The sequence below is a fragment of the Nannospalax galili genome, unplaced genomic scaffold (assembly GCF_000622305.1).
Source record: "Nannospalax galili isolate Female #2095 unplaced genomic scaffold, S.galili_v1.0 scaffold100, whole genome shotgun sequence".
Taxonomy (NCBI): domain Eukaryota; kingdom Metazoa; phylum Chordata; class Mammalia; order Rodentia; family Spalacidae; genus Nannospalax; species Nannospalax galili.
This window is the reverse complement of record NW_008352891.1, coordinates 6,218,407-6,230,670: the sequence shown is the minus strand read 5'-3', so window position 1 is coordinate 6,230,670 and position 12,264 is coordinate 6,218,407. Positions and strand designations below refer to the sequence as shown.

Genomic DNA, 12,264 nt, shown 5'->3' with positions numbered 1-12,264 from the left:
AGGATGTTAAAAAACATTGTCTTTATTCTCCTTCTCAAATAATTTCTTATAAAATTGGTGTTACTTTAATTAGTACTTTTATTAGATGGACAGAAATGACTCACTAAACATTTATTTATTTTTTTTGGTCTTTTTGAAACAGGGTTTCCTGTAGCCCCAGCTGGCTTGGAGCTCACTATGTAGACCAGGCTGGCCTTGAACTCACAGAGATCCACCTACCTCTGCCTCCCAAGTGCTGGGACTACAGGTGTGCGCCACCACACCTGGCTAATAAGCACTTTTAAAATGTAGCTTGCTAACATACTTTAAAACCCTTAGCTACTATATTTCCATTATAATTATTCTTTTAATAACTAGATATTACAAATTGGATGTCCTGGAGTCATTAGAAACAACCCAATAAAAACAGTTCCCTTTGAGGACAAACTTATCTTAGCAAGCACTCCTCAGAGCCTCAACATTCCACTGCACCCCACTTCCAGATCCTAATCACTGACAGTCATGTTTTCCTATAGCCTTTGCAAGAGAATTTATATTAGAAGAATTTATCTCTTATCCCTGTCCAAATCTCTCAATAAAGAAGTATAAACCACCAGACTTCCTACAGTATCATTTATTACAGTCAGTACTCAATAATTTGACCAAAAAGCTCTTTCTTAAATGGACTCTTAAAAATTCCACAGTAGTTGCCCATTACACTCGAGAATAAGAGTACCTTCCTTAACATTCTCCCAGTCATCAGAGCCACCATACTAAGAACCAAACTTTTCTCACTTTGGCTAGCTATGAACACAACTTAGAAAATAAGACAACTGAAAAATTCTGGCTAGAGAGTGCTTCAAGCTGGAGAGTGCTATCTAAACACCCCCACTCCCCTCTCTGATCTTCTCTGCCACCTCCTGCTACAATTTAGTCCCCCCACTTTGCTTACCTAGTGACACAAAGGGACTTGACCCTTTCTTGCTGCTTTTGTATTTTCTTTATCCTCCTACCTTTACCTCTTTCCTGAACATACATTCTACACTTACTCTTCTCTGTCACTAAGATCCATTTACTCATTTATTCAATTAATGCTTATTGCAGAACCTCCAGGCACTAGCAATATAATAGAGATAAAAAGAAAGACATTTCCATTTCCAGTACACTAGAGAAGAAACCATCACATAAGATTATTCTAAAAGTCTGTCATCTGCTAGAGAGAGGCAGTGGCAAGAAATTCTAGAAGAACACAGCAGAGTTATGGCCCTGCCTGGCAAGTCAAGGATGCTTTTCCAGGAAGCACTATCAAAACTATGAGGTGGCATCCAAGAGAAGAAAAACAAGAGATGTGCTAAGTAGAAGGCATAGCATATACTGCAGTTGAAGTAAAAAGGCAACTCAGCTAGGTTGTAGTGTAGAACATCTCAGCAAGAATATGACTGTAGGGCTGGAAAAATAGGTGAGGTCAGGGTGAGGGATCATTCAAGGAAATGAAGGACACTGGACTCTGAGTAAAGACAACAGCTGTTAAGTTAGAAATTTCATTGAACTTCTGTGTGGAATCACCCTAGAATCTGGGAAGTAAGTAGGTAACCAGGTGGAGATCACTTTATAAAAGACTTCTGGGTTTCTGGCTTTGCTACCTACATAGACCTAGTATCATTCATTGATATGTATGGATATATATAGCTAGGTAGATAGTCATTAATATATGTGTGTGTGCAGAAGTGTGGGAGAGAAGTTGGTACAACAGACACTAGCTGTTGAAAGACTTCAGTTTCATATCCTACTGTGTTCCTAGAATTTACAACTCCCTTGCTCATTCGCACGGGTCTCTGGCATCAGTCCTCATATCCTAGCAGCTGTGTTACTGATAAGCCAGTGATTTTACGCAGGGAAAGAGGAGAGCTATGTTATCCTGTGTTCTCAACACTAACATCAGTGGTAAAAAGCAGCGTTCTTTTCCTTCTAAATTTCTCAAGGAAAGGAAGACAGAGAACTACAGACCTTCAGGCCTACAACAAACTGGCCCTCGATGTCAATGTGGAGTTGCCTACAGGAAAATCAACAAACCTTCCCCCTCACCCTTGTCTTACTCTTGAATTGCTGTCTCTGGGATAAGTTTTTACAGCCACTGAATTTAGTACACCAATCTCAAGCATAACCAAATTTCTTTCCTCAAGCTCACAGTCAACAATTTTAAGCTGAACCTCTTAAAGTTTAAAACTGATGTCCATATAATTTTCTTGTTTAAGTAAGCATGTATATGTACAGGTATAGTTATATATAAAATTGTCTCCATGTATGTGTAGATAATATAAATAAAATGTTAGCAAGAAGAGTCTGGAAACAGTTGTGTACCTTTTACACTAATTTCTGTTTATAACAAACTACATTTCCCTAGAATGTACCCCCAAGTATAGTACAGAAACTCTATGGCACTCTGCCTACTCTGTCAGCCTGGGCTACATAGTGAGACCCTGTGTGGGAAAAAAAAACAAAAACCAAAAACCTATGGAAAAGAAAAGGCCACATGGGACCTGCGCTTCAGCACTCCCAGCAATGCACAGCAGAAGAGGGATACAGCCTGGCCAGTGCAAGAGCCCTGGGTGAATCCCTTCTTGGACATAAGGAATGAGAAAAGGAGAGTAGTGCTCTCTACTAGGCCAGGGAACCAGAACCTGGGAACTAAATTATTATTTTATGGGTTTACACCAGTAAAGAAGGATGGAGTACAAACTGCTTCAACTCCTTCTCTATGATGGGCCTCACCACAGCTGAACTTAACCTAAGTCAAGATGAAGTCTTCTAATTGGGAACTGCTCAACCCTAGTGAGTCAGCAGAATTCAGCAGAACCTCTGAAAAAATCCAGACGGCCCATGAGGGTCTACAGTACATACAAATGCAAACTCAGGTTAGACAATTCTCAATCCCCACCTAATCCAAATTAAATACTATTTCCTAGACTCATTCTTCTAATCAAAAGAATAGATGACAAGTAATCTTGGACATACTACATTTGAAGCACCTTGAACACTGAGGTGTAAATATCAACAGCTGGATGAGTGGAGTGTCTGGAGCTTCAGAGAGCAAGACAAGGTCAGAGATACATATTTAGTAGTTGGAGAACAAAGTCAAATAGCAAGTGAAACAAAAGTGGTAGATGAAACCATCAAGGAACAAGGAAGCTGGGGAGGGGGATACGCACTTTCTTGGCTTTTTAGGGCAAAGTTAAGAGACAGAGTAGGTGAAGTCTTCCACTTCACTTTGCTATCACAGTAAGTCAGTACTGTCCTTCCTCCCTACAATCCCACTTTCACACTTTCTTCAAATTCTAACTCCATCTGTATATACTCTCTCTCACAAATTCAAAATTAAAAAAAAAAAAAAAAAAAAAAAAAAAAAAAAAAATCAACCACACCTAGACTTTGAGGATATCTACACTTAATATTTTGGAAAATCCTGTGAAAACCAAAATTCTCCAATTTCCCATTATGGCTGTCTGCTTAACTCTTCATTCTATCATAGAAATACAGTTTCTCTGACTACTACAAAGCAGAGTTACCTTCAACCTCCTTTGGAGCAGTCTGTTAAGGATCACAGTTTATAAATAGCAAAGTAGTATGAAGAAGCCAGGCATCAAAAATACTGAGTGAAAAGGTGTGCTCACAGTAAAATGAGTTGCTGTGTGGAGACTCCCCATGCTGATAACCTCAAGATAAATTTTAGAATGTTTCTGATACAAAACCTGTGGCCTACTTTTTTCCCCTTCCACCCACTACATCCTCTTTTATTAAAAGTAACACAAAGGAAAAACAATTTTGAAATCAGAGTAAGACTTATACATCCCAGCTGCAACTTTGGTAAGATCTCATCATGACTAAGCTCATGACTCATAACCTTCCTAAGTTATGCAATTCATAACAGTTCAATTGAAATCACTTGGTGATCTACAGAATACTCCAAAAACAAAAGTTAAGCTTCTATTTATTATGTATTTTTCACCCTTCAGAAAAATATCATATACCTAATCAATATTTGGCACTACATTTATGAGGTAGATATAAGACGAGTAGATTAATAAACAAATAAATACATCCTTTATGAAACTATTTGTTGGTTTGACTGACCCATTTTTTTCTGCTCATTAAAAAATCTGGGGTGGAGGGATGTCTTTGATTCCAGCACTCCAGAGGAAGAGACAGTTATATCTCCATGAGATCAAGGCCAGCCTGGTAGATATAGTGAGTTTCAAAGGCTGCCAGCTAGGGCTACAGAGAAACCCTGTCTCAAAAAAAAACAACAAAAAATCTAGGATGGGGATGTACTCAATAGTCGAGTGCACCACACATACACAAAAAGATATGGTTCACTTCAATGTCATAAATCCAGCAATCTCTATATTCTCCCATCAGGAGAATCTCCCATCTCCTTACCCAATCTTAAAGTCTGGGCTCAAGATTACCTTCCCTGAGAAGCCTTCATATTGTCTTCATCTGCATCCAGTGTCTCCTTCATGACAATACTACTTGCCATAAATGTGCCCTGGTGCTTGTTTTAGAAGTATCTGTTTCACTATGCCATACACTTTGAAAGATGAATATCATTTGATGTTTGTATTTCCACTGCCATCCATAATTCCTGGCAAACACAACAGGACTTCTTCAAATCTTAGATAAATAACTGGGTAAAGCCTATGGTTTTTCTGGCACAGATAGGCTGTACTTTGCCAGTAAGGAAAAAAAAGTGGCATACACCTTTACTCTCAGTGCTCAGGAGGCAGAGGCAGGCTGACCTCTGGGAGACTGAGCCCAGCCTGGTCTACACAGGGAGTTCCAGAGAAGCTACAGAGAGACCCGTCCTCTAAAAAAAAAAAAAAAAAAAAAAAAAAAAAAAAAAAAAAACTTCAAATGTTATAGAATCAATCTAGAAATAATGTAGTTTCCCTCTACACTGTATGATTCTCTAGGATTCGTACTTATCTTTTCACCTGTAAACAAGAGAATAGGTAAAACAGCTGAGTCAGAATGGTGTAGAAATTATTTCATTGTCTCAAAAATATATGCTTATTCTTACTAACATCCTTAAAATAAAGCAGATCCTTATGCTGTTATCCATTCTGACAACCCAGAGTTCAAATATTCCTTCAGTTCATATTAACTTAGATTTCAGCTCTTCCTAACTAGCTCCCTTACATTTAAGCTACTCTTATAATTCATTTTAAAATAAAAGCAATCACAAGGAAGTTATTCAGATAAGAACATACAATATAGGCAATGCCTGTATCAATTACAACCTCTGTCCAGTAAATAGGAAAAAAAAAAAGCAAGGTAAGAAAGTAATATAAAAATTTTAATTAGCCATAAAAAAAACCCACAGGGTCTCAATCTGCACAATACTATGCTGTATATAGAACATATAACTGAAGGGCTATGAAAAACGACAAGATTACTTCATACAATGCGAAATCACTGATTCACACTTTCTTATTAAATAAGCAGTGTCTTAGATAGCAACTTTTGCAAGCGCAAGGATCCTAAGACACCCTGTAAATTCACTATCACCAAACTTCACGTCTCTTGATGCATGCCCATCCTTAAAATCCAATCTCTCTAGAAAATCTAACAGGAACCCTCTGGTTTCTAGGCTCGAAACTAATCAAACTGGTAATCCCTGGTAATTTACTTGCAAGGGAAGCATTCACAATGGCAACTTCACTAGTTGGTTTGGGAAGTTTTAGCCTCCCTCTATCCCCCAAGCACCTCCAATAAGCGGAAGCCTTAATCAAGGAAGCGCTTTTGACGATCTCGAAACCCAACTCAAGACTCCAAATCTAGTCAGAAAATGCAAATGAAACAACTCCCTTCGCCGCCTTCTAACCAGATCACCGTGTAAGTACCTCCTATAGTAGAAATTCAAGTTAGCTCCTGGAGAGCCAGGAAGCAGTTTGGAACTTCGAGCCCTTCCTTTCCTCCAAGGTCTTGCCTTTGGTATAGGTACTTACTTTTAACACACTAGATTCACTTCTTAGCAAGGCAAGGACACTGACCACACCTCACGCCCCAAACACGAGCCATCCAGGTCCCCGCACCTTTTTTCTAAACATATTCCAAAATACGAACCCAGGGGACAGACCCCTCTCAGGCCCTCAGTACCTATGGGAGACACTCTCCAGGATGTCCTTCCCCATCCAGAGTCAACCCCGTCCCTTTTCTCTCGTTAAATGCCGAGAGCCACACCCCCTTCCCACACTGAAAACTTCGGGATGCGCCAATATCGTCCAACACCCCGCCCCCAAACACCTGATGGGTCCCGCTGCTCCGCCTGTCCCTCTGGGACCAGCCTAAGCCAACTGGCTACCGGGACTATTACCAAGTCGCTGGTGGGAGTCGGAGCCCGGAGCCTCCAGAGGTCGCGGCGCCAGCACGAAAGGCACCAAGCTGGTCAGGAAGAGGAGACACTGCCTCATGTTCCCCACCCGGCCACTGGCTCCACTCTCTGGGCAACCTTCTCCTGACGAGGATTCGGGATGCTTCTCACATTGGGGAGCCGAGGGAATCCTCCCGGCGGAGCCCCTCGGACTTCTCCTTCCCGCGCCGCCTACCGGGAAGACTAGAGGGAGGCTCGAGGCCCCCGGAAGTGCGGACGGCACCGAAAGAGGCCGTCTCAACCTGCATCCGGCCGCCTCGGAACTCAGTACCACCCACAGCCGGAAGCAAGGCCTTGAATCGCCTTCTGGGAGGTGTGGCTTGGCCGGCTGCGATACGGCGGCCATGATGTTGTTGGCCCTGTGCCAGGCGGTTCCTGCTGGGACCCAAGTGGCTCCTTCCTGGTCTCAGTTCATGACGTCCTGAATCGACCCAGCATGGCCTCGCCTCTGTCTTCCTCTGTCCCCCGGTGACCCGAGGGCAGGGCGAGCTCGTGAGCAGGACCTCAGAGGCCGTAGTGGCCGTCTTCATCTTGGTAGCCTCTTAGGCTCCTCTTTAGTGTCTTTATTAAAGGAACTATGGAATCCTGCGGCCCAGGGCTCTGAAGGACCCGCGCGGGCATCGTGGCTCAGGTGACTCGGTGGAGGCATGAAGCCAGCCCCAGAGATGAGCGCTGCTGGTGCCTCTGGTGTCTGCAAAGGCCTGCTGGGCCGACTGAAAAGGCTCAGGTGCAAGTGCAAAGTCAGAACACTTCTTGGCCTGTAGGCAGAGGGTCTCCAAGAACCAGAATCCTAGCCTCTGAGCCCTATACCTGTGAACAGGTGCTTCAACCTCCCAACTAAAAGTTTCTCTTCTTGCTGGGTGTGTCAATCTTTTTTAAAAAATATTATTTTTATGTGTATGTTGTTAGAGTTTGAGAATCGAGAATAATTCCCACAGATACCCAAAAAGATTATACAAAAAGTTTATTCAAGAATTTAAAAAAAGACAACCAAATGGCAGCTAGTCGGGCATAGACTTCATGAGCCAAAGATGGAGTCTGGCCCTGAGCAATAGCAGGCAGGAGCTTTTATTGGGACACTCCAGAGAAACCTGCGCGTGCCAAGCACCAAGCGTCTTTTTAAAATAATTGGATGTCCCCATATCCTGTATATGGGGAAAGACTTGATTGGTAGGGGCTGTCTTCGGGGCTTTGAAATGTGCTGACTAATATCTTTTAGAGTCAGAAGTTTTTGTTCATACCTTATAAGGCATTTACATGTACAATATGCCTGAGCTTATCTGGGCTTGTCTAAAGAAGCTAGCCAAAATGGAGACAAAGCATTCTGGCTCTTCATTCCCCCCTAGAGTTATGACAAGGGTTAAATCTTTAAGCCATGCAAATTACAGAAGTGGAAAGAAGCAGTTAGATGGTGCGTTTACGGCAGTGGACCATTTCTATATTGTCGTAAGGCTCTAAGTCTCGGGGTTCTCGATTTAAATGAGTATACTGCAAATGCAGTACATCCGTCCGCGGATGAATCTGAGCAAGGCATTAAAAATACAGGGGCCACAGGTTACTGCTAATAGGAGTAAGAGGAGAGGTCCGACTGTTGCTGAGATCAAAGTTGTTAACCATGGGGACCAAATAGGGATTTGTACAAATTATGTTGATTTAGTCATTTGTTTTCTCTTTCCTTAAGTCTTTTATGGACCTCAGCCAAAAACTGTTTTATAACTCCCAAGTGATTAACATAGAAACAGCACTGTTCCCCTAGGGCAACACAGAGTCCTCCTTTTTCTAGAAAAAGTAAATCCAGCCCTCTCCTATTTTGTAAGGTTACCTCAGCTAAAGAGGATAGAGAGTCTTAGAGGTGGCGGATAGATGTTTCAAATGATTGTATGTCTAAGTCTATGGCCTGTCTAAGAAGGTGATCATTTTTATCCTGGAGGACTAGCGCTGAAGCCCCCAGACCAGTTGCAGTGGTTACCCCGACCCCGAGTAGAGTAGACAAGACAACTGCAGTGGTTCCTATGGCCCTACAAGGTCTAGACTCTTCTGAGACTCTGGTTTCCATTTCTTTCTCAGTTCTATAATATAGATGGGGAACCAGCTGCACTAGTACACAAAAATACCTGGTCTGGTTTAAAATGGATGAGTGGAGGCATGTAGTTAAGCCAGAGGTACAGGCCCACCAAGGGGAGTTGGGAGACATCATATATGGGTTAGGTGTAGTAGCCCCTATCTCTTGAACAGAGTTACATAGATGTTGGTAAGAAGGGGGGACAATTTTATGTGAGGGAGTCACGCATAGCCCTTTTCCATACATGTGGGTGAGGGTAAGTCCCCTTCTCCCTGTAGGCAGGGGGATTCTACAGGCAGTGGGGTCAGAAGTGACAACATAATTTCTTGGGAGAGCTAACCCATCATAAAAGGGAGGGCTTGGGTCCATGCAAAACCAGCAATGGATAGTAAGGTTAGGGGAAGTATTATTTAAAGCAATAAATGTGGCATTTAGGAGGTTTGTAAGCCCAGGGGATGGCTGCAAGGGCTCTTGGACCCATTGGATCTCTGGGGGTGTGGATCTAGGTGTGGGCAAAGTAGCAGTTTTATCCAGTCAGACAATTTGGCTAGGAGCTGGTCTCTCGTTAGATTTAAAAATAGTTAAGGCCAGTGTTGGTCGTCCTATACACTGTAAAACTGTCTGAGCTGGCCCCATCTGGGTCCCCGTGACTGGACCCACCTGAAGACGGACTGAAAAAGTATTCCTGGACCAGTCCCTGTGGTGTATAACCTGAGGTCCCAAGTTCGCCCATCAACCCATTTTTGTAGGTTTTTAAGTTCCTTTCCTTTCGGGGTGAAGCTCAAGGAGATAGGGTTGCATCTAGAGGAGGAACAGAGTCCCTCGAATTGCCTTGATCTGGGGTTTTGCCAAAGGGTTAGGCCTGTGACCACAGTTACCTGGATCAAGTCGGTAGTGATGGGGGCAGCCCAATTAATATATCCAGCAGACACACAGCTCCATGAGGCACAGAAATAGTCCCCTGGCCCCCCACAGGTACTTCTTTGGTCACCATTGTCACCTGGGCAAACTTAGGAGTGGTGCTCCTTCATCCTCCTTCAGCCCAGGGGAGACTGGCAAGCATCATTTACAGTGCCTGATGGGGTGTACGATTCCTAAGCTCCTTCGAGCAGGTCGCAGAGGTCAAATGTAATCTTGGGGAACCAGGTGCCTGGAGGTTCCAGGTGGGAGGAGATGTTCACTATCTTTCCAGTGGATGTGCTACTAACTACCCAGGTGAGGTTTTGGAGTCCATGGGGGGAGTTAGCTAGGGCAGGCTCTATAAAAAAATAAAAAAGCAACAAGGGTTATGGTGTGGCAGAGATTTTTAGCTTGAGAGGGTTGTCTTTTACCCATGTGACCTTCCATCTCTTGTCGACTTGGTCTGACCAATCTGATACAGGCTTTAGATGTGAGTGATGTATCCAGGTCCGGACACCAGCCACCTTAACTGGAGTAGGGGTGGTGAGGGTCATGATGTGCGGCCCCTTCCATCAAGGTCCGAGGGACTCCTTGTGGTGCCGTCTCACCCAAACAAGGTCTCCTGGCTTGAATCAATACGGTTAGGCTGGTGGCAGTTCGTAGATGTGCCTCAGCAAGGGGAAAACGTTGTGCAATCTGTAAGGCCTGTAGGGACTTAAGAAATTGGGATTCAGACAAGTCAGTTAGCACATCTGAAGGCAGCTTGGGAAGCAGAGGGGGTGGTCAGCCATATATGATTTCATAAAGTGTTAGGCCTTGAGTATATGGGGTATTTCTGACCCTGTATAGGGCAAAAGGTAGGAGGCCTGTCCAGTCATCATCAGTTTCTAGGGTTAATTTGGTCAAGGTCTCTTTAAAGATCTGATTCATTCGCTCTACTTGCCCTGAACTCTGGGGGTGGTATGCACAACTTAACTTCCAATTAGTTCCCAGTGTTTTAATTAACTCTTGAGTTACCTTAGAGATGAAGGCTAGTCCATTGTCTGACCTGATCACAGAGGGGAGTCCATACCTTGGTATTAGTTCATCAATGATATTTTTAACCACCATTGAGGTGGTTTACCACTTTGTGGGAAACGCTTTGACCCATCCTGAAAATGTATCTACAAAGACTAGGAGATATTTATAGCCATACCTGCCAGGTTTTACCTCAGTGAAGTCCACCTCCCAATGGAGTCCAGGGGCAGTGCCCCTCTCCCTTCTGGCTGGGGGCATGAGTTTTCCTCTTGGATTAGTAACCTGGCAGGAGCAACATCTGGAAAGACAGCTCTCAATCATTTTGGTTAGATTGAAGATGTGGTATGGAGTCAGGAGTTCTTGTAACTTCCTCTTTCCTAGGTGAGTCCCTTTGTGGAGTTTATATATGAAGTTCTCAGCCAGCTTATGCGGCAGAATGAGCCTCCCATCAGAGGTGTATCTCCATCCATGCTTGATCTTGGTATTTTCCAGGGAAGTTAAATCCTGATCGTCCTGAGCTGAGTAGGAGGGCTCTTCTGGCAAGAGGTGTTCAGGCAGAATAACCAGTAGGTTCGAGGCTGTTAGGGCTGCTTCTCTGGCTGCTAGGTCCACTCTCCTGTTTCCCTGTGCCTCCAGTGAATCCCCTTTTTGGTGCCCCAGACAATGGATGATGGCCAATCTCTTTGGTAACCATATGGCCTCCAGGAGTTTTAGGATTTCTTATTTATTTTTGATAGTCTTTCCTTCTGCTGTCAGAACCCCCTCTCCTTGTATATAGCCCTGTGGACATGAGCTGTAGAGAAAGCGTAATGGCTATCGATGAAAATGTTAACAGTCTGGTCTTTACTTAGCTTTAAGGCCTGAGTCAGGGCAATTATTTCAGCTCTCTGGGCAGAGGTCCCAACTGGTAGGGAGGAGGCCCATACTGTCCACGATGGACTGACGACAACCACCCCCATGTACCTGGTTCCTTCCTTAATGAAACTACTTCCATCCGAGAACAGAATTAAGTCCAGATGGGGCCATGGAATATCCGTCAGGTCTTCCCGAATACCATGTAAGCTGCAGAGTACCTCCAGGCAGTCGTGCAGGACCTCAAGATCCAGTTCTTACAGCAAAGTGGCAGGATTGAGAGCAGTGCTGGAGAGGAAATGGATGCGAGGGGGATTAAGGAGCAAGGCCTGATAATGCGTCAACCAAGCATTCGTTATCCATCAGTCGGGGGGATTTTTAAGGACCCCTCAATCGAGTGAGGGGTGGTGACTGTAAGGGGCTGTCCCAGCATGAGCTTATCTGCATCCTTAACCAATAAGGCCGTGGCTGAGATAATTCTGAGGCAGCCCGGCCATCCTGAGGCTACGGGATCAAGCTTTTTTGACAAGTAAGCCACAGGTCTCTTCCAAGGCCCAAGTATTTGGGTCAGGACTCCCTTCATTATTCCCACTCATTCATCAACAAAGAGCTGATAGGGCTTATGGATATCTGGCAGAGCCAAGGCCGGAGAATAAAGTCTTTGTAATTTCTTGAAAGGCCCTCTGCTGAGTCTCATTCCATAGGAAGGATGACTCATTCCCTCGAGTGGATTCATACAGGGGTTTTGCCAGCTCGGCGAACCTGGGTATCCAGAGCCAGCAGAAGCCTGCTGATCCCAAGAACTCTCGCAACTGCCTGCAGGATCTCGGGCTTGGAATTCCCATAATGGTTCTGGCTGGTGACAGCCACCTCTGCCCATCCCTTAATATGTACCCCAAGTACATTACCTCCATGACACAGAGCTGAGCGTTCTTGGTGGAGACCTTATACCCCAATGGGTCCAAGGTCAGGAGCAAATCTCTGGTGGCCTGAAGACAAGTGCCCTCATCCTCAGTGGCAATCA

General features: G+C 44.2%; 1 protein-coding gene across 3 annotated transcripts in view; it reads right to left on the bottom strand.

The window, feature by feature from the left end:
- Adam17 (ADAM metallopeptidase domain 17) overlaps positions 1 to 6,677 on the bottom strand; it is a 52,542-nt gene extending 45,865 nt beyond the window's left edge. For 2 of the 3 annotated variants that reach the window (XM_008850128.3, XM_029554600.1), the window contains exon 1: positions 6,353 to 6,677. In XM_008850128.3, the coding sequence (XP_008848350.1) occupies positions 6,353 to 6,449 (97 nt within the window). In that variant the 5' untranslated portion in view covers positions 6,450 to 6,677. The remainder of the gene's footprint in view (positions 1 to 6,352) is intronic. The other variant, XM_017802478.2, reaches the window with a different exon arrangement.
- Between the last annotated feature and the right edge of the window lie 5,587 nt (positions 6,678 to 12,264).